Here is a 22,280-nt window from a genome sequence, read left to right as displayed (position 1 = left end):
TACTCTGGCCACCTCATGCGAACAGTTGACTCACTGGAAAAGACTCTGATGCTGGGAGGGATTGGGGGCAGGAGGAGAAGGGGACAACAGAGAATGAGATGGCTGGATGGCATTACTGACTCGATGGACGTGAGTCTGAGTGAACTCCAGGAGTTGGTGATGGACAGGGAGGCCTGGCGTCCTGCAATTCATGGGGTCGCAAAGAGTCAGACACGACTGAGCAACTGATCTGATCTGATCTGATGATCCAGCAGTCCCACTCCTGGGTATATATCAAGAAAAAAACTCTAATTTAAAAAGATACATGAACTCCAATGTTCACAGAAGCACTATTTACAAAAACCAAGACATGGAAGCAATTGAAATGTTTATCAACAGATGAACAGATAAAGAAGATGTGCTACATATATACAATGGAGTATTACCACTCAGTCATAAAAAATGAAATAATGTCATTTGCGGCAACATGGATGGACAAAGAGATAATCATACTAAGTGAAGTCAGTCAGACAAAGACATATCATATGCTATCACTTATATGTGGACTCTAAATACATGATAAAAGTGAACTTATTTACAAAACAGAAAGAGACTCACAGACATAGAAAACAAACATGGCTACCAAAGGGGAAAGCAGGGGGTAGGATAAATTAGGAGTTTGGCATTAGCAGATACAAACTTCTATTCATAAAATAAACAATAAAGCCCTACTCTAGCATAGGGAACTATGTGCAGTATTTTATAATAAACCATAATGAAGCAGAATATGAAAAAGTATACTGTATGTACATGTATGTGTGTGTATATATATCTGAGTCACTTTGCTGACACCAGAAACTAACACGACATTGTAAGTTAACTATACGTCAATTAAAAAAAAAAAAAGTTGGGCTCTTGAGTAAAGACACTGGGTCCATATTCCATTCTGCCGCTTCCCAGGTAAGCCTGGGTGAGTTAAAACTTCTGTAGGCCTCAGTGTCTCCATCTGTAAAGCGGGGGTCACAGCGGTGCCAACTTCATTGGCTCATTATAAGCATTAAGTAGGATGATCTGGGAAAGGGGTTTAGTACAGAGGCCGGCACCTAGGAGGGACATGGTAGAAACAACTTGATGTTTTATCCAAAGGAAAAACAGAGATGATGTCTTAAGGGGCTGATTAAGATTGCTTAGGGAAACAAAAAGCAGGCTTTGCTGTGATTGAGACAAGCAGGCTAGCTCTAAGGACTTTTAATTAATCAATCACATAAGCCCTAAAGTAATGATACTTGCTTAGAAAGATCACTGACTCCAGGGAAAAAGCAGAGTAATTGAGAACACAGGTAAAGTTAGAGCAGAGACTGATAATTTGTCAGAAAAAGGTACAGCCATCACATAAGTATGTATTTTTCAAATGTACTTAATGTCTCTTAGCTGTATGAGCCTGAACTCCCAGTTGCAAGTTCCAGAAACCATGCTCAAGGTAGCTTAGGCACAAACAGGGAAGCCCTGGCTCGTAGAATCCAGGAGTTGAATACACAAGCTGTGTGGAGTCAGGACACAGTGGCTACAGCTGTCGTCACGAGAGTGTGGCGCTTAAAGTGGGGACTTTCCCTTGCTCATCTCTCCTTCTCCTTTCACATGGGTCTTATTCTTCTCTCTCTCAATGTAGACAGATTTTCTACACATGATGCAAAACATAGCTCCCAGCAATTCTTAGGTTTTATCAGATACAGCCCTAGCTTTTAAGGAAAAATTGACTGTCAACAACCAAAACCCCAGTCAACAACTCAGTTAATTCAGCCAGTTTTTTGGGCTACAAAGAACAGATAAATTTAAGCCATTTAAGAAAAAAATGTACTAGTACTTAACGTACTCCATGTCACAGAAATTGGTCCTTGGTAAATATTAACATTTATTAAATGAATAGAAAAAGAAGAAATGTAACAAGTGAAGTGAAAGTGAAAGTCGCTCAGTCATGTCCAACTCTTTGTGACCCCATGGAATATACATGGGGTCCGTGGAGTTCTCCAGGCCAAAATACTAGAGTGGGTACCTTTTCCCATCTCCAGGGGATCTTTCCAACCCAGGGATTGAACCTAGATCTCCCACATTGTTGATGGATTCTTTACTAGCTGAGCCACAAGGGAAGCCCAAGAATACTGGAATGGGTATAGCCTATCCCTTCTCCAGAGGATCTTCCTGACCCAAGAATCGAACCGGGATCCCCTGCAATGCAGGTGGATTCTTTACCAACTGAGCTATCAGGGAAGCAACGACAAAGTAAAGGAAAAGAACATATTAAACTAGAGCTTTGCAATATGGTAGCCACTCACTATATGTGGCAACTGAGCACTTAAAACTGATTAGTTAGATTTGAGATATGTACATCAGATTATAAAGACTTAGTACTGGACTTCTTTGGTGGTAAAGTGGATAAGAATCCATCTGCCAATGCAGGAGACACAGTTTTCATCCTTGGTCTGAAAAGAGTTCACATGCCACGAAGCAACTGAGCTCATGCGCCACAACTAGAGTCCACGCCCTAGAGCCTGAGAGCTGCAGCTACTGAAGCCCTCGTGCCTAGAGCCTACGCTCTGCAGCAAGAGAGGCCACCGCAGTGAGAAGCCCATCTACTGCAAGTAAAGAAAGCCTGCGGGCACCAATGACGGTCCAGCACAATGAAAAATAAATAATAAGAAAACCTTAAAAAGACTTAGTACCAAAAAAAGGTAAAACATCTCATATTTCATTATAATAAAAAATTGAAAGATAAATATTTTCTTCATCCTACATGTGTAGTTATTTCATCCTTTTGTGCTATTTGTTTTTATAAATTACCTTTTATTTGAACAGGCAAAGGGAGAGTTACAGGTAGACAGCTACATGCTCAGGCCCTGAAATTGTGAGAAGAGACAGCTAATTAAGCACCATCCTCGAGGATGGATGGGTTTCCTTGTGCTTTGGGCTTCCCTTGTGGCTCAGCTGGTAGAGAATCCGCCTGCAACGTGGGAGACCTGGGCTTGATTCCTGGGTTGGAAAGATCTTCTGGAGAAGGGAAAGGCTACCTACTCCAGTATTCTGGCCTGGAGAATTCCATGGACTATACAGTCCATGGGGTCGAAGACGAACACGACTCAGTGACTTTCACTTCCATCCTAGAGGAGCTTAATGGGGAAAGCGGGCAGGGAGGCTAATATTTCACTGCAAAGTCTCAAGTGTGTATAAAATGATTTCAGTGATCATCTTTCACTTACATTCATATTTAAAGGTGACTACCTATAAATTTTATATATTACCTTTACAGCATAATACAGTGCGAGGAATTCAGACTCTGGAGTCAGACTGCCTATGTTCAAATCCCAGCAAATGGTGTGATCTTGAGCAAGTTCCTTAATCCCTGTATGATTCACTCTCCTCAAGTGTAAAATGACAAAAATACTGAAAGGGACAGGGTGATTAAATAGTTAATCCCATTAGGGGATTGTAAATAAAGAAGTATGGGAGATTCCTGTAAATTAATGATCACTCAAGAAAGTAGGTTTGCTTAGCAACAAAACCATGCAACAGAAGCATGAGACATGTCCCAAAACAATAAAACAATGGTGGAATGAGACCCACATTCTGCCCAGTGAGCTCAGCAAGTGAATGAGTCCTAGGACACATTCTTCTGCATGCAGAGGAAACAAAAATATAAGGAAAAGGTGACATAATAAAATGATGATTATGAGATATGCCATATGTTAGTATAGGTGGTGCTAGAGGTAAGGCAATGGCACCCCACTCCAGTACTCTTGCCTGGAAAATCCCATGGGCAGAGGAGTCTAGTGGGCTGCAGTCCATGGGGTCGCTAAGAGTCAGACAGGACTGAGCGACTTCACTTTCACTTTTCACTTTCATACATTGGAGAAAGAAATGGAAACCCACTCCAGCGTTCTTGCCTGGAGAATCCCAGGGATGGGGGAACCTGGTGGGCTGCCGTCTATGGGGTCGCACAGAGTAGGACACGACTGAAGTGACTTAGCACAGCACACCACTTTTTGCTCATTTCCACTGCATCATGACAATCCCAATTTGACCACATGGGGACAAAAAAACTCCCCTGCCAGATGTGGAGGAGGAACTGATGCTGGAAACCTGATGTCTACCCAAGAATGAAGAAGAAAGTGGTCATCTTTCCCTCCCTACTTTTCCTTTGACTATAAAACTGTAGACTACTTAGCTCTGGCTCTGGTGCCCTCTCCAACTTGTCACCCTCAGAAGCATCCTATTCTAATAAGTCACTTCTTATCTATTACTTTGTCTCTTGCTGAATTCTTTGTGTTGAGACATAAAAAACTGGAGTTCCTTGAAGCCTCCAAAATGCCACCCCGCAGTTTCAGTACTACCTGCTTTACAGAGTACTTCAAGGATTAATATAAACAGCTCACAGTACTAACCACTCCAACTCTTCCTCCTCCCAGACAGCCCTGAAGCTGAACTCTGACTTAGAGTTCTAAGTGCACAACTGAGCCTGGACAGGGCAATGAAGGGGGAGAAAACGTTGCAGATTGAGCCCAAATGGTGGGGTGGGGTGGGGTGTGTGTGTGTGTGTGTGTGTGTGTGTGGTGGGTAGTGGAAGTTCTGGAATTCTGGAATGATGCAGCTGAGTCCCTACAAAGGTGTTGGAATTCAGCTTTGGTAAACCCAACACTTAAAGAGCAGTGCTGTTGTTTTCCTGAGAGTTAAGACAAAACTTCAAATACAAAAAAAAAAAAAAAAATTAACATGGAGGATTTGGGGATCATTTGTATTTAGTTTTAGGAGAATGAAACAAATCAAAAGACACTTTCAGTGTCTTTCTCTATTTTTAAAAAGCAACTTTCAGGACTCTCTTCGGGGTAAAAACATACTCGTCCATTTCACTTATGCCCTCTGGGAAGTCAGACAATTTATAATTACGCCAGGTATTAATTTAAAACGCTACCGGGGCACAGTGTAGTTTGAACAGGAGCTCGATTTTGGAAGTTTCAAGTCAATTTGATTATCTCACAGAAGAAGGAAGACTGGATCTTAGAAGTGATCCATTGTCCAAACCTATCATTTTGCAGAAGATGAAAATAAGGTCCGGGGAGGTTAAATGATTTGCTCAAATTCCAAAGAAATTTCTTCATGGCTAAGCAAGTAGTCTAGCGAGTAATGAAGTATTAATCACAAGCCAGCTGAGTCCCTGCTCCTCCTATTTATTGGCCATTTAGCTGTCTTCCCCCCACCTCCGCCTCGCCCCACAAAAGTTAGAGGAAAAAAAAGAGGGGCGGGTGCCTGAGGACCGAGGGAAGGAGCCAGAAGCCCTGGGATGGAACGCGGCTATTTTCATTGTTTTTTGGGGGGTAAGCAGGGGAGGGAGTTGGCATGTGCGAATCGGCAGGTCAGAGAATGGTGGTGTAGATGCGCCTGTCAGAACCGCTTAGCTATCACACCCACAGGGACACAAATATCCCTTCCTCAGCGCCGAACTACAGCCAGAGGAAGACGCCAAAGTACGAGGTGCACCTCCGGTCGCGCGGCCCCTACCTTCTCGTGCGCTGCCTGGGCTGTGGTGGGGCGCCAGAGCCCGAACCTGGAGCGGTCAGAGAAGTTGGCGGGTTCAAGCGCCCGGCCTGAGGGAGTCCGAGGTAAGAACTGGGTCAGGTTGCTCGCAGAGATGGGGAGACGGCGACCGTGCTCGGTGCGGCGCCTCTTACCCGCCTGTGGCCCCCTCACGCGGAGCATCGGAAGGGTTGACATAGAAAGCTAACCCAGCTCCTGCTTCGCTCGGTGTTGGGCGCGTGGAGCAGTAGTCGTCGCGTCGCCATGGAGACGAGACGGCGCGCTAGCGCGTGCGCGGTTGGAGCAGAGTAAGCTGAGAAGGGGCAAGGGGTAAGGGGCGGGGCGAACCTTGGGCAGGGCTGACGGGGCGGGGCAGGGCTGAGGGGGCGTGAAGGGGGCGGAGCGGGATCCAGGAGTCTAGGAACTTGGGCAGCCCACGTGCCAGGGAGCCACGGGGTCGGAGTCCTACGGAGTGCATACACTGTCCGACGCTTCCCTCATAGCTCAGTCGGTAAACTATCTGTCTGCAATACAGGAGACCCGGGTTCAATTAATGGGTCTGGAAGAGCCCCAGGAGAAGGAAATGGCAACCCACTCCAGTATTCCTGCCTGGAGAATCCCACTGACAGAGGAGCCTGACAGGCTACAGTCTATGGGGTCGCCAAGAGTCGGACACGTCTTAGCGACTAAATCACCACCAGTCTGACACATTCATTTGAGAGTCCTCACGTTCATCAGTTACCCTGAGAAGGGCAGATTGGAGGGGGATTGATTTCCTTGTCCACATCTGATCATGTTTTTGGTGAGGAGAGGGGAAAAGGCTAGGTGGCCACCTTTGTGTTTTAAACCTGTGGAGTAAAAGATGAGTTGGGAGAGAGGGTTGTCCCTGGATGTGGATGAACAAATGTCCCCTGCAGGATTTCGTCCCCTAACCTAAGATCGCCCTGAGAAGATTATGGGTTTCCTGGCATGGCGGGGGGGCGATCTCTGGAATGCGTTTCCCTACATCAGGTGCTACTGCTGCTGCTAAGTCGCTTCAGTCATGTCCGACTCCATAGACGGCAGCCCACCAGGCTCCCCCGTCCCTGGGATTCTCCAGGCAAGAACACTGGAGTGGGTTGCCATTTCCTTCTCCAGTGCATGAAAGTGAAAAGTGAAAGTGAAGTCCCTCAGTCGTGTCCGACTCTTCGCGACCCCATGGACTGCAGCCTACCAGGCTCCTCGGTCCATGGGATTTTCCAGGCAAGAGTACTTACTGGAGTGGGGTGCCATTGCCTTCTCCGAAGTAGCCATATGATATGAGGTATAATCGCTATTTAACCTCTTAGGTGCTCTCAAGGAATATGTGCCTTGGTAGAAGTTTGTCAGCTTCAAATGACAAAGTATATAAAGTTCTGACATGTAGACAGGCTTAAAAATGGTAAATTTTATAATTATATTTATATAAAATGGAGCCAGGTGGACCATTTCAGGAACTGAGTGTATATAGAGATTCTGTTATTTTAAAATTCTCTTAATCATTTGTTCATATTCATTCTAAACCTCCTTGGAGCCTAGGATGGTAGGAAAGAGGTAAAGGGAAAAGACCAGAAATGGAAGTTTCAGAATGGAAGTTTTTTAAAGAACTCAATTAAGTCATTGACAGATATACTCCTAGTTTAAAAGGACATAGCAAACCACTCTCTCCTCTATTTTAGGAGCACCCTTATGTCTTAAGTTTGGTTGAAGACTTTTTGTTCAGTAAAGGCAAAGGAAAATTCATTATACTTCTTGATCAATACCTTTTAAAACATTAGTTTTGATGAATTTTTCTTACTACTGATACATGGGTAATGTCTAACTGGCTATTCCCATCGTCCTGCCCCGAGGAAATGGAAGAAACCCCCAAATCTAACTGATTACTCTTCCTACCCCTCTTCCCTGCAACAGAAGAGTCCATTTGTTGAAAAAAGTGTTTTCAGTATTTATTGTTCCTGAAAGAAGGGGCAAAAATGGTTTAATGATCTTGGAGAATAAAAATATTTCCTCCACATGAAGGAGTAAACAGACAGGACTTCTACTTTGAGCCCCAGAGTCTTCAAGTACAAAGTGGGGATGATCAAAGTACTTGCTCAGAACAGGACCTGAGAGAAAATAGGCCCCTGACACAGAGCATGGCACATGACAATTGATCAGTAACACTTAGCTATCATTATTACTCCTCCTACACTATGTATCTGAATAAAAGTCCTTGCATCCAGAATAGCTATAAAAATTAAAGATTAGATAAAGTGCCTGGTCCAGGGCCTGTTTGAACCCATGTTGGTTATTCTATTTCTCCCTGATGAAAAGAAAAATTACACTTCATCTTTGTGTGAATAACTTTAGGAATAATCCACCTAAAATATTTTTCTTTTCTAGAAATTTTGCATCTACACGAGGTGATAGATGTTCACTAAAAATATTATGGTAATCATTTCATCATGTATGTAAGTCAAATCATTATGTTGTACACCTTAAACTTATACAGTGCTGTATTCAATTATATCTCAATAAAATTGGAAGGAAAAAAAAAAAAAGAAATTGTGGCAAGAAAGAGGCCCTGTCCCTCAATATCCTGTGATTAGATGTCACCACTGGTATACAATTTCTACAGGTTGTGGCCTTCTGTGTAACTGTTCCTCAAACACTAAGTGAATTTGGCCAGTTCTGGGGCCCTAGAACTTTGAATACTTTGGAGCTTCAAAGTAGCCATTATGTAGGTATCCGCTTATGACCAAGTGTGGATATAAGTGGTATGAAAGTGAAAGTTGTTCAGTCATGTCCAACTCTTTGTGACCTCACAGACTGTAGCCCACCAGGCACCCCTGTTCATGAGATTTTCCAGGCAAGAATACTGGAGTGGGTTGCCATTTCCTCCTCCAGGAAATAAAAGGAGGGTAAGCTATAAAAGGGGCTTCCCTGATGGCTCAAGTGATAAGAAAAAAAAAATCTGCCTGCAGTGCAGGAGACACAGGAGATGCAGTTGGATCCTTGGGTCCCTGGAGGAGGAAATGGCAACCCACTGCAATAGTCTTGCTTGGAGAATTCCATGGACAGAGAAGCCCATCCCATGGCGTTGCAAAGAGTTGAACATGACTCAGTGCGTGTGCACACTCGAGCTACAAAAAGACAGAAAGAAATGAATTAACTCACCTATCTCTCTAACTTTTGTACAGAATTTATTTTTGGTGTTAAAAGTGGAGCACAGTTTAGCTCTGACGGTGCATTCAGGCCACTGAATAAATTATAAAAATATGTATCTAGTGATGGTTTATTCTAACAAAGTGAAGGGGGAAAGCCAAATACGCTTATAGAAACACTGAATCTCCCAACAACTATCTTTTATTCAACTCCACAGTTTTTAATGGTTAATTTTTGTATCACATGTCTAATTGTTAGCAGAGCATGATGAAAAATGTTTAACATTTAGTGTTTTTCTGATTATAAAAGTAATACATGCTCATGACAATTTGCAACATAAAGAGAAACACAAAGAAAAACCAACTTAGTCAATAATTTTACTTTTCCTTCTAGCCTTTTGTGTGCATGTATATATTTACTTTATAAAACTTGTATTAGATAGTGTATACACTGTTAGCATCCCTCTTTGCTTAACACTCTCTCTAATGTCTATTTCCCCAATCTTAATAAGTCTTCAAAAACATTTTCAGTGGTCATATGTTATATAATATGTACAAGCCACAATTTATTTGTAATTTACTCCTTCTTTCAAGAATAATTATTGAGTATTTACTTTATATTAGACACTATGCTAGGCATAAGATTTAAGTGATGAACAGTGACTATAAAAATAAGGTTTTGATGAACATCTTTGTAAATAGGTCTTTAATGGCATCTTTCATTCTTAGACTGAATTCCTAGGATTATGAAAACATAACTTCAAAAACCAATTTTCCAGCTTCAAAGGCAAACTTAAGGAATAAAATTCTGAACTGTAAAATATTAACTTTTTGGAAAATTACCAACAACAGAATTAATATTTATTTTATGCAATGTGTGAACTTACCCAGAAGATGCTTTCTTGTTAGTGTCTGTGAAACATCAAGGGTATTTGAAGTGTATTGACTTTGGCTTTTCCCTCTAATTCTTTGCAGGATTTGCAGGTTTTCTCAACAGTGTGAGATTGTTTGAAGTATATGCAAATTGCCCTACTTCCTCCTCTCAGAGTTAAAATGTTAACTATTTTATTTCCAGCTTTCCTCTTGTAAACATAAGGCTTTTCCGCATTTCTTTCTTTTGCCTTCCGGTGTGAAACATTTTGTATCTTTACACTTTTTAACCTGAAGGCAGATTTCTTTTTCCTAACCCCAAGTTATAACATAAACATTCCTATAAGACACTAGATTTAACATATTTTATAGTTAATTTTGGCCAAGAAATATCATGTAAGTTAACCAATGTTTTTAGGGAACTTCATGAGAGATTATTAAGGGTAATACTCCCCCAAACACACACACACCCTACTATTCTTTGATGATTACATGTTCATACATAAGGATGAAATGTATGAAATTGCCACTTGTGGATTAAAAATGGTCAACCAACTTCATATAGTTCTGTTTGTATAAACATTTCATTAACTAGTTTATTATAGTCAACTTTCTCCAAATAGTGAACTTTCTGATTATCATATTAAGGATAGCCTTTATTATTATACAAGATTGTGTTTGCTTTGATTTTCATAAATGTTGGAATCCAGTCAGGAGAGTGCCATAAAATGTTTGTTTATTATTGCAGAGACAGTAGAGGGAGCCTGGAGCCAAAACACTGTTATTTTAGGTCTCATGTAAATGATGATTATCTTCCAATTCTTCATGTGTGGATGAATTTAAATATGAGTAAATATGTGAAATAACAATCTTTTCTTTTTTAAAGGCTGGTTGTACTTAATCACTTTAATAAGATGGGAAGGGGAAGACTGGCCATCAGTTCAGGCTAGACTCCATCAGAGTGGATCCAACCTGAATCCCACTGCTCTCTGCTCTTCTCTGAGTCACTCTGGAGACAGCACACGGCCACACTGACAAATCTGTGCTCCACAGATTTCCCTCTTTCAACCCCTAATGTGGATCATCCCATTACCATGGGCATTATATCCTGATTCTTCTTCTTCTTCCTTTTTTAATTTGGCTGAGCTGCAAGACATGTAGGATCTTAGTTCCTAGATCAGGGATTAAAACCCTGCCCTTTGAAGTGAAAGCATGGAGTCCTAACCACTGGACCCCCAGGGAAGTCTCTCCTGACTCTTCTTTAGTCCATCAGAATTTCCAAATGCGTTACCATCTCCAATTGTTTGTATTAATTTAAGGTGTTTGTTTCCTCCAGACATATAAGGAGGCACTTTGATCCTGTTTTCAACTTACATCCTTCTAGGAAGGTTTGTAATAAATGACCAATCCTTTCACAGAACAGGAAACTTCATTAGCCTTAAAGACATTGTCTCTTGCTGACCTCTCCTCAACTATCTTTATCCTGAATCAAATCTTTTGTTAATTCCACCCCCTACCCTGGTGTTACAGAAGGGTCCCCAAGGTAATTGGTGGTGACATCATTATTCTTCACTGTAGGTAGTCTACAGTGGGCTCCAAGTCCCTGGGGTAAGATGAGTCCCTAAATCTAGAGGTAAGAGGAAGACCCTCTCTATTGTAAAACCTTATGGGAATCTACAGAACTTAGAACCAATTTGCTGTGGCAGGGTTTCATATACTGGTGTTAGGCGAAATTCTTTTGATGTGTTAATAACATCCAGAGAAAAAAGCATTCTCTGGGTAATTAGTTTAATGAGATGGTGGGTTTTTTTGGTTTTTATTTTGGTTTTTTGCTTTTTTTTTTTTTTTGCATAAGGTAGGAAGTCTCGGATGGAGATTTTATCAGTCTAATATACTCTGTCAGTCTCTCAGAGGGAAATTTCAAATGTATAGTCTTTTTCAAATTTTTTTAACAGGAAATTTCACTTATTTTCTAGCATCATTTGAGAATTCTTAGAATATTAGATAATTCCTTTATGATCTGGAAAATAGCTCCAAGTTAGAAAAAAAATGCCTTGTCCCTCCCCAGCTTAATTAAGAGTCAGCTAGCCTAAAATTCTAATGGAAAAAGCAAACAAATCTGTGAATTTTAACCAACTATATGTCAAGAGAAAGGGTGATATGGTAAAAACTAAATAAAAGTAGAAGAACTTGTCATTAAAGTTGGAAAAGCAAATGTTGGAAAAAATATCCCATTATGGTATAACCCTGTCTTTTCAAACTACTTCTTTTCTCTCATTTAATAAGCAAGCTTAAGGCAAATAGCCTTAAAACAAACTAAAATGAATAAAAAGCAAAATACTTGGTCCTCGAAAGTGCCCTCTTTCCCTCTCCTCTGTGTGATTCTCTTTACCCACTGGCATCCACCTTCTAATTTTCAGCCATTGCCTAGTGTTGCTCAAACTGCTCTAGCAAATGGTGCCACATTCAAGGGGGGACTTTCTGGTTCCTGCCTTACTAGAGCAGAGGCTGCACTTGACACAGTCACTTCTCATCCCTTTTTTGAAACACTAGTACTTTCGCTCTCATACACTTCTTTCTCCTAGTTCTCCTAATCCATGGACTTCTTTGTATTTCTACCAGTGTGGATCCTCTAAAACCCTTGATATGCCCCAAGATCCTGCCCCCATCCCACTCCACATCCTCTCCCTGGGGAACCTCATCCACATTAATGGTCCTACCACCTACACGCTGACTAGCCCTAAACTTTCCACTGGGCTTGAGGCTCGTGTAATCTAACTTTGTGCTGGACAGACGCATCTAAATACCCTACAGGCATTTCAAAGTCTGTCTATACCTGAACTTATCGATTTTTCCTCTGTCCTAAATGTCACTGAGTGACCATGACCTTCATGTCATTAAATCCAACAGGAATTTTTCATTTCATCTTATTTGACCTTTCAGCCATATTTGACACTATTGATATTCCCTCATTCACCAGATACCTCTTGGTTTCTGTGGGTCTACTCCTTGTTGCTGTGACCCTATACCTTCCTGATTTTCATCCTATCTCTCCAGGTACCACTTTTTTTTTCCTTTTTCTTTTCTTTTTGACCACTTTTATTTCTCTACCTGAAATTTAAATATTAGAGTTACTCCAGATTCATTTCTGGGCTCTTGCATCAGCGAGTGGTCTATTGCTGCATAACTTCAAAATTTAGTGATGTAAACCTAAAAAATATTTTAGTTGTTCATGATTCTATAGGTGAGCAAATTGAGAGGCTTGGCTGAGGGGTTCTGATGTTCTTGGCTGTGGTCACTCATGCAGTGATAGTCACGTGAGAGCAAACTCAGGCCTGGCTGATCTAATATGAACTTATGTGCATGTGTGTTGGTTAGCAATGGCTATTGGCTGAGCCTCCTTCTCATCATTTATCCTCAAGAAGGCTTAATCTAGACTTCCTAACATGGCAGCTTCAAGGGCAAGAGTGGAAGCTGCAAGGCCTCTTGATATCTAGATTCTGATTCTCCCAACATTACATTTCTTGTTTCCTGTTGGTTCAAGGAAGTCACAAGGCTGGTTCAGGCTTTAGAGATCTGGAAAAATAAATTCCACCTCTTAATGGGAGGCAACATCACATAAAGTCATGCAAACCCAGATGAGAGGAATATGCACCCCCCTTTTTTTTTTATAACAATATACTCCAATCTCCTTCTTACTCTGTATTACAATCTCTGTATTCATTTCCTAACAGAGCTCATCCATTCATTTGGCTCATTGCCCATGGATATCACCATCAACACCCTAATATGTACGTCCTTCTCAGACCTTACCTCTAAACTGGTATAGCATATGCCTCCTTGATCTCTTCACTTGATATATCAATGATACTTCAAGCTCAGTAGCACTAAAAATATAGTAATAATTTTCCTCCAGAAATGTTTTCCTACTTCAGTGCTTCCTATCTTAGTGAGTATTAACAAGGGGACTTCCTTGGTAGTCCAGTGGTTAAGAATCTGCTTGTCAGTGCAAGGGACATAAGTTTGATCCCTGGTCTGGGAAAATACCACATGCCAAGGAGCAACTAAGCCTGTGTGCCACAACTACTGAGCCCATGCTCTAGAGCCCACATGCTGCAACTGTTGGGCTTGCTTGCCATAGCTTCTGAAAGCCCATGCTCCCAGAGCCCGTGCTCTGCAACAAGAGAAGACCTCTCAATGCAATTAGACAGTAGCCCATGTGTAGCAATGAAGATCTAGTACAGCCAAAAATAAATACATAAATAAAAATTTCACCCATTTAAAAAAAACATTAGCAAGAGGCCTGGACAAATCTTTCTTTTTCATTCCCCATTTCTATTCCATAACCAAGTTAAGTCACGTCATTTTGAATATCTCTTTACACCATGTACTTTTCTCCAGGTCCACTTCTACCACTTTAGACCACACTTTAGACCAAGCTGCCACTACCCTTTACTTGAATCTGGTCTTAGACAGTATGACAAGGCAGGAGCTAAAATCTACATAAAAATGGATTGCTACACAGTCTAGTAGTGCATTGTGATTACATTTCCTTTCCTGAACAGTCTAGTTTCTTTCTTTTTATTCTGTTGTTCATTATCTGCCTGTATCACATCTTTGAATTCTCAAAACTACTTGCTTGGTTAAATCCATAACCCTGGTTAAATCCAGTTCTCTACCTTCTTCCTGCCGGTATCAGCCCAGCAGACTGTGGCTAGTGGAAAACACATGACTAGTTTCATTTTAAATTCATTATGGTTAACCTCAAGGGGGTCCTGAGTGTTGCCCTTACCATCATGCCACATGCCACATGTCCATCTGTTCTCCTCTCCTGCACCAGTGGTCTTCAAACTGTGGTTGCTTTCAAGAGGAAAACAGTTAAGGGAATTGGCTCCTGGATCCTTAACATCTGTCTGGACTCTTTGCTAAAATGTTTCTGCTTCTCCTCTCACTTTACAAAAAAAAGGCATACCCCTCACCCATCTTAAATCTCAGAAGTGACTGCCATGCTGTACAAGCCTTCTGGACCAAGTCAAAAGGGCAGTTGCTTTTTGTGATGGATCAAGTCCTCCTGAACATGGACTGTCTGTCTACCTCTGTTCTAAGTATATTCGGTTAAAGTGAAACCAACATTAGAAATGGGGTGTTCAGCCACACTGAAATGGTTTCAGTTGTGATACATCATAGAGTGGGGTGGTGTAAGTGATGACAGGTTTTGACCTAGTCTCCTCCACCCCCGGACTATTGTCAAGGTCACAAAGCATTCTTGGGGGGACTCTAGGAGAACAAAGAGGATTGGTGAAAAATACTGGATGCTAAAAATGGCTTTTAAAATGTATTTAATATTGGCAAATATTTTTAGCTATTCTCAGTATTCATCCTTAGGGCCATGCTATTAGCTAGAAAGAAAAGAATCTGAACAGCAAATCAGTGTAAGTTAATAACGCTGATTCTTTACAGTGTAACCAGAATGATTTCTGGGACTACTAATTTTTAATAGATGCATTAGATAAAGGCTACAGATGAAACTTTTATGTGATATCCTTCAGATTGGGTGAACATTATTAAATAATGTAGTTAGTATCTATTTTATTAAATCATATCATGAAATATTGATTTCAGTTACAGTTAATCCTCATCTTCTAAAATGTTAAATATTGTCTGCTGCTGCTGCTAAGTCGCTTCAGTCATGTCTGACTCTGTGCGACCCCATAAACAGCAGCCCACCAGGCTCCCCCATCCCTGGGATTCTCCAGGCAAGAACACTGGAGTAGGCTGCAATTTGTCTACCTCCTATTAAAATAATGGTTGCTGGATTCAAATTTTTTTTCTAGCTGGGTATGCATTTCAATTTCATTAAACAAATAGGAAAAATGTAATTATGAAGTCTAAGGAAGTGAGGTTATTTCTAATTTTTATTTGAAATTTTTATTAAATTATTCTCAAAGGCAGAATGTTAGAGATCAATATATAAATATAGATGCTATTATTTAAATAAACAATAATAAGACTAGTTACCAATGGCAATTAGAAGTGATTAATAGCAGGCTAATTAAATAATATGTAGAAAAATGTAACAATATTTTAATAGTTCTTTTCCTTTGATATAGCACTTTATCTTTTTAAAAAACTCTATATTGGATATTTAAATTGTATAGTCTATGTTATTGTATATTCTTAAGATCTATAAATATATTTTAAAAGGAGAACATAAATACAAAGTACTAATTAAACAGATATTATCTGTTTTTAATGAACAGTAACAATGACATGTTTTCTTCTGTCTCATGATATAGTAGGTTATTTTTAATCTCCCTGTTTTCTTTTCCAGTAACATTTCTCTGAACTTCCTGTGGCCTTTAAGACATCCATTTTTTCTTTTATGTAGTGGTAAAACTGGATATAGTCAAATGTAAATTCATTCTGACTTGCAGCTCAGCTATTATCAAGTCCACATTATATATATTTATAGGCTGAATAGGATTTGCCAAGATTTACATTTGCACTCTCTGCTGAACCTACGGACAGGTGAGCAAACTCTAGTGTTTATGTGGACAAGATAGCAACAATCGTTTGTTTTGTGTTTTCTACAGTTTTATTAAAATCATAGAAATCAAGAAAATGATTTGAAACTCCATTTTCAAATGCAAATACCTAAGAGTGGATAAACTCTTTTTTTTTATTGCTATTATTTGACTCCTTTCTGTATAGTGTAGAAAGCATGATCACAGGTAAGATTTGACAGAAGGGACTCAACATGGTAAGCGGCTGATTGGGCTGATTAATGTCTCCCTAAAAGTCATGTCCACCTGGACCTGTGACTGAGACCTTATTTGAAAATAGGGTCAAGTTAAAAAGAGGTCATACTGGGGGTGGTGGTCCTCAATCCAATATGGCTAGTGTTCTTTTTAAATTTTTTTTTGACTTTTTAATACTGTCTACAAGAGATTATTTATTTATTTAAAAAAGTATTCTATTTCTTTTGGCTGCACTCCACAGCATGTAAAATCTAAGATTGAACCCGGTCCCCCTGCACAGGAAGTTCAGCATTTTAACCACTGGACCACTAGGAGAGTCTCTGTGACTGGTGTTCTTATAAGAAGGAAATTTGCACATAGACACAGAGAGAGAGAGAGAGGGAAGATGGCCATGGGGAGATGCAGGCAGAAACTGGAATGATGAAGCTACAAGCCAAGGAATGCCAAGGGTCACGAGAGCCACCAGAAACTGAGTGAGGCATAAAACAGATTCGTCCCTAGAACCTCAGAGGCAGCATGGTCCTGCTGACACCTCGATTTCAGACTTTCAGTCTCCAGAACCATGAAGAATGATTTTTTGCTTGTTTGTTTTAAACTACCTGGTTTGTGGGACATTGTTATTGCAGCCCTAGCAACATAATAGAGGCTAGCATACTTGTTCTCAAATTTCCCCACAGGACATTTTAGTTCCAACCTACGAATCAGTAAATGGTACTCTACTCAGTTCCACAGAGCCATAAAGGGAATGATATAATAACGCGTGATGGCCGTGTGGTATGCCCAAACTAATTCTGTGCTCACTGTTTTCCACTGAACATTGGAGTCTTTGGGAGACAACAGAACTGTTTGATTAATTCAGAGGGATTTCTCTGTCTAATCCCAGACTCATGGGCTTCAGTCTCCGTATGTCTCTCCCATCTCCTCCTCTGCCCTGTCCAATCCCAGACGCCTTTCTGCATACTGTACAGCATGCTCTGCTTTGGCTATTTCCCTCCCTAGTCTAGTTGTATGTGTCTTTCCTTCTATCATTAAAAGAACCCAGCCACTTAGCCCCTTGTTTCAGTGGTATCCGGGTCAATGCCAGTGATATTGCAGTTGTTCCCGTCTTCAGGATCTGAACTTTCAAAAACATTGTCACAATATTCACAACATTAAAAATTACGGGGCAAGGAGAGGGTGGGACAAATTGAGAAAGTAGCACTGACATGTATACACTGCTGCTAAGTCACTTCAATTGTGTCCGACTCTGTGCGACCCCATAGATGGCAGCCCACCAGGCACCGCCATCCCTGGGATTCTCCAGGCAAGAACACTGGAGTGGGCTGCCATTTCCTTCTCCAATGCATGAAAGTGAAAAGTGAAAGTGAAGTCGCTCAGTCGTGTCTGACTCCTAGCGACCCCATGGACCACAGCCCACCAGGCTCCTCCATCCATGGGATTCTCCAGGCAAGAGTACTAGAGTGGGGTGCCATTGCCTTTTCCGATGTATACACTATCATGTATAAAATAGATACCTAGCAGGAAGTGGCTGTGTGACACAGGGAGCCCAGGGTGCTCTTTGACAAACTAGAGGGGCGGACGGGTGGGTGGGGGAAGAGTTTCAAGAGGGAGGGGACATGTATATATAACTACGACTGATTTGTGTTGATGTACGACAGAGATCACAACGTAGTAAAGCAATTATCCCCCAATAAAAACAACTTAAATTAGCACCATCTCTGCTACAAGGGATTGACTCCATTTTAATGTTTGACTACCATCAGCTTTAGATCTCATCCTCCCTCTACCCCTCTGCCCTACAAGCAGCTAGCAAAGCCGGAGTGCTCTCTCCTTTGGTGCTGGCAGGAGATTAGAGACACACAAGCCCCTTCCCGTACAGAGAACCCTCACCCCACCCCTATCCCCTCACCACAATAAAAACCCCACCCCTATCCCCTCACCACAATAAAAACCCCACCCGTCCCCTCACCACAATAAAAACCCCACCCCTATCTCCTCACCACAATAAAAACCCCACCCCCTCCCCTTACCACAATAAAAACCCCAAGCCAGTATTATGTCTTCTGTACCAGCTCTCTCAAAGCATTCTAGACCTGCTTGAAAGGCCTGCCCTGCCCTGCCCTCCCCAGAGACCTCAGTGATATGAATAATCTTTTCACAGCCTCTTGCTGTGTGCATCAATATCAACATCTGACTGAACCAAATTTGGGGATGGTGATCTAGCCTGATTATTCAAGGTGGCCTCTGTAAATCTTAATTCAAAGCACCACAGTTAATTCATCAGTTCAGTTCAGTTCAGTCGCTCAGTCGTGTCCGACTCCTTGTGACCCCATGAATCGCAGCAGGCCAGGCCTCCCTGTCCATCACCAACTCCCGGAGTTCACTCAGACTCACATCCATCGAGTCAGTGATGCCATCCAGCTATCTCATCCTCTGTCATCCCCTTTTCCTCCTGACCCCAGTCCCTCCCAGCATCAGGGTCTTTTCCAATGAGTCAACTCTTCGCATCAGGTGGCCAAAGTACTGGAGTTTCAGCTTTAGCATCATTCCTTCCAAAGAAATCCCAGGGCTGATCTCCTTCAGAATGGACCGGTTGGATCTCCTTGCAGTCCAAGGGACTCTCAAGAGTCTTCAACACCACAGTTCAAAAGCCTCAATTCTTGGGCGCTCAGCTTTCTTCACAGTCCAACTCTCACATCCATACATGACCACTGGAAAAACAATAGCCTCGACTAGACGGACTGGCCAAGTCAAACACAGACTGTCAATGCCTCAGTGCCATGATCACACACACTTTTATTTCACACTTAACTTACATCGCTCGAAATGAGGCAGCAATGCGTGATCCATTATTGTGAACCACAAATTGTGGTTGCCAACATCAGCGGTGAGGGGAAGATCAGTGACAGCGACTAAGGGCAGTTAGTTTATATTGTATCCATTTAACTCTATTAACAGCCTGGTTTTCAGTCCCTATATTTTGGCCACAGATTTTCTGTAACTTTTAGCCAAATGCATTCCTAACTGGTAGGATTATTTACTCATCATTATTCTCTCCATTTTCAGACATAATTCCCTGGGATCCTCTTTATGGCTCAGACAACAAAGACAGCTATTGAACATTTGTGTTAGTTAACTAAGTAAAGAAGATTTATGCAATTCTTCCTTGGGCCTAAAATTCTCCCAATTTAACTTTACCTCACTGTGATCATAGATTTGGTAATTTTAAAACTTAAATATATTAATCTTCTTCCATCTGGGTCAAGAGAGGAAAATGAAAATAAAACTTCCTAAGGCAAAGTAGGAGGAGATCAGCCCTGGGATTTCTTTGGAAGGAATGATGGTAAAGCTGAAACTCCAGTACTTTGGCCACCTCATGCGAAGAGTTGACTCATTGGAAAAGACTCTGATGCTGGGAGGGATTGGGGGCAGGAGGAGAAGGGGACGACAGAGGATGAGATGGCTGGATGGCATCACTGACTCGATGGACTTGAGTTTGAATGAACTCTGGGAGTTGGTAATGGACAGGGAGGCCTGGCGTGCTTCGATTCATGGGGTCGCAAGGAGTCGGACACGACTGAGTGACTGAACTGAACTGAACTGAAGGCAAAATAAGTAACTTCAAATTTAAAATAGTAAAATAAACACAAGGTTTCTTTTTCCATTGTTTTCATTCACTCAGTCTGTCAACCATTTATTTGAAAGTCTTTGACATGACACACACTGATTCTGAGGTTGCAGTAGCCCCACCCCATGATTCTGCACTCATCACTGAAATCTAGAACTTTTTGCATTCTTGGGAGGGGCTTTCTAGGACACAAGATTTTCAGTTCTAAAACTGGGACCATTTCAATGAGAGACCTTAAACAAGAACTGCTTGGTTGAACACCATCTAATAACTGGCCAGCAGAAATAATCAGACATGATAATTATTCTTATTGTTTTAAGACACTAAGTTTTGGGGTGATTTGTTATGCAGTGATAGAGAACTAAAACAGCAACTCAAACTGCCTACGTTGGGTCCCTGACCTTTTCCCTCAAACCTGTTCTTTTCATAGTCTTCCCTTCTCCTAATATGACAGCTCCTTTCCTTGGCTCCCTTTTTTCCCCTCTCACATCCAACTATTCAACAATCGCCTTGGTTTTACCTTCAAAATATATTGAGTCTGACCACTTCTCCTATCCTTCACTACTTCCATCCTACCACTGTTATCTCTTGCTTAGATGATTTCAATCATCTCCTGACTAGTTTCTCTACTTCCTCCCTTGCCTCTTTCAGTCTCTTTCCAACACAATATCCAGAGTGATTCTGTTAAAATGTACATGAGATCCTGTCACTCCATTGCTCAAAACTCTCTCAAGGTTTCCCATCTCTCCTATGATAAAAGCCAAAGTCCTTGCTGTGACTCACACAGCCCCACATGACCTACTCCCCGTCTCTTCTTTCATTATTCCTCTCTAAGTCTCCCTCTTGGTCAGTCTGCTCCAGCCACATGAGCTTCCTTGCTCTTGTGCAAACACAATAAGAACATTCATGTCGTAGGGCTACGGGACATTCTGTCCCCTTTGCCTAGAATGTTGTTCTTTTCGCCAAGATGGTCATTTGTTTGGTTCCCTTGCTCTCTGGAGGCTGCCTTCTCACTGAGAAGGGCCCCAAGGCCCTCCCTGCTCAGAGCACCTAAAATTTCAGCCTTCCAGGCTCCTCCTACTCTCCTTCCTTGCTTTATTTCCCTTAGAGTACTTTTCATTATCCGCCATACCATACTTTCTACATATTTACTTTGGTTATTGTTTGTCTCCCCACTGAAACGAAAGCTACATGAAGGCAAGGATTTCTGTTATGTTCACTGTGTTATCCTCAGAGCCTAGAGAACAGGACCTGGGACACAGCAAACTTTCAAGAAACTTATTGTTCAATGGATCGTCATCATAGTATACGCACTGTATATACCAATACTACACACAATATATACATGCATGGCTTTTCAAATATAGAAGCAGCACTTAGGAAGATAACAGAAGACAATCATGATTACAGAAGAGAATGCAAGTGCTATCAACCTTAAGGATGTGAGAGTGTGATGCAGCAGTTTGGAGATGAAAGGAGAAGTACAAAGAAGGGAAGGGATGCCAGTATCTTCATCCTGCAAAATATCAGAGACAAAGAGGTACTCTATCTGGTGGTTGGAAAAAGAAGTAAAGTCATGAGCACCAAATTGAGAATCAGAAGCAGAACTAAAAGAACTAAGAACAATGAATTCTTTATAGGAACATGGGATATGCAAGTGATGATGTTAAGTCATCGCTGATGAGTCACTTGGCCTGATTTCCCTAGAACACAGAGCCTGAGGCAAAGCTTAAGGGCTAATCTTTTATTAGGAGGTACAACCCCTGGCCTGAGAGTTAGAAGGAAGACAAGACAGGGAAGGATTGGCAGCAAGTACAATGAGCTACTGCATTGGTGAATGATGAGTTACTGCACTGATGAATGATAAGTTACTACATTGATGAATGATGAGTTACTGCATTGGCCACTGCTTCATAAAGTGCCATGAATAACCATAGCTGGTTCCTCAGCTGGTGACCACTCAGTCATAAAGAAGCTCTTCAGGCAGGCTGGTTGGTAATGTTGTGCCTGGAACAATCCATCAGAGGGAGAAGGGTAGAGAAATCGTACCTACAATCTGCCTTTGCTTTCTCTCTTCCACTGGTTGGAATCTGCTGCCTGGAGAGTTGACTCTCCCACGCATGCAGGCTGTGTCACTGGCCCCTGTAGGAGTCACTGGGGAAGCAGATCTGTGCATGTGGCCTGATGGCCTCCAGGGGTGGAAACAGCTCAGACTCAGCTGGTGACCACTGGGACGGCCTGGGCGGGGTGAGCTGAGATTGGGAGGAAGGTAAGGCTGAAGAAATCTGAGTAAATCCATATGATATATCTGATATAGTG

The 22,280-nt window shown here is 41.6% G+C and overlaps 1 protein-coding gene and 1 long non-coding RNA gene across 18 annotated transcripts in view; both read right to left on the bottom strand.

The window, feature by feature from the left end:
* ERICH2 (glutamate rich 2) overlaps positions 1 to 22,280 on the bottom strand; it is a 59,114-nt gene that overhangs the window by 34,443 nt on the left and 2,391 nt on the right. For 8 of the 17 annotated variants that reach the window (XM_086357292.1, XM_086357349.1, XM_086357437.1 and 5 more), the window contains exon 1: positions 5,530 to 5,826. The exons of the other annotated variants lie outside the window; for them this stretch is intronic. Coding sequence is in view for 4 of the 8 variants with exons in the window: in XM_086357437.1 (XP_086213563.1) it covers positions 5,530 to 5,742 (213 nt within the window). In the remaining 4 variants the exon portion in view is untranslated. Of the gene's footprint in view, positions 1 to 5,529; positions 5,827 to 22,280 lie in introns of those variants that run through there. 17 annotated transcript variants of the gene reach the window in all.
* LOC147378520 (uncharacterized) lies at positions 12,776 to 14,770 on the bottom strand. The gene is made up of 2 exons (XR_015147567.1): positions 14,368 to 14,770; positions 12,776 to 13,151 (listed from the first exon to the last, which is right to left on the bottom strand). It is a non-coding gene; the product is annotated as an uncharacterized LOC147378520 (long non-coding RNA).

Source organism: Bos grunniens, chromosome 2 (genome assembly GCF_055505025.1).
Source record: "Bos grunniens cultivar Pamir isolate PY7600 chromosome 2, Bosgru_T2T1.0, whole genome shotgun sequence".
Classification (NCBI taxonomy): Eukaryota; Metazoa; Chordata; class Mammalia; order Artiodactyla; family Bovidae; genus Bos; species Bos grunniens.
This window is presented reverse-complemented; position numbering and strand designations above follow the sequence as displayed.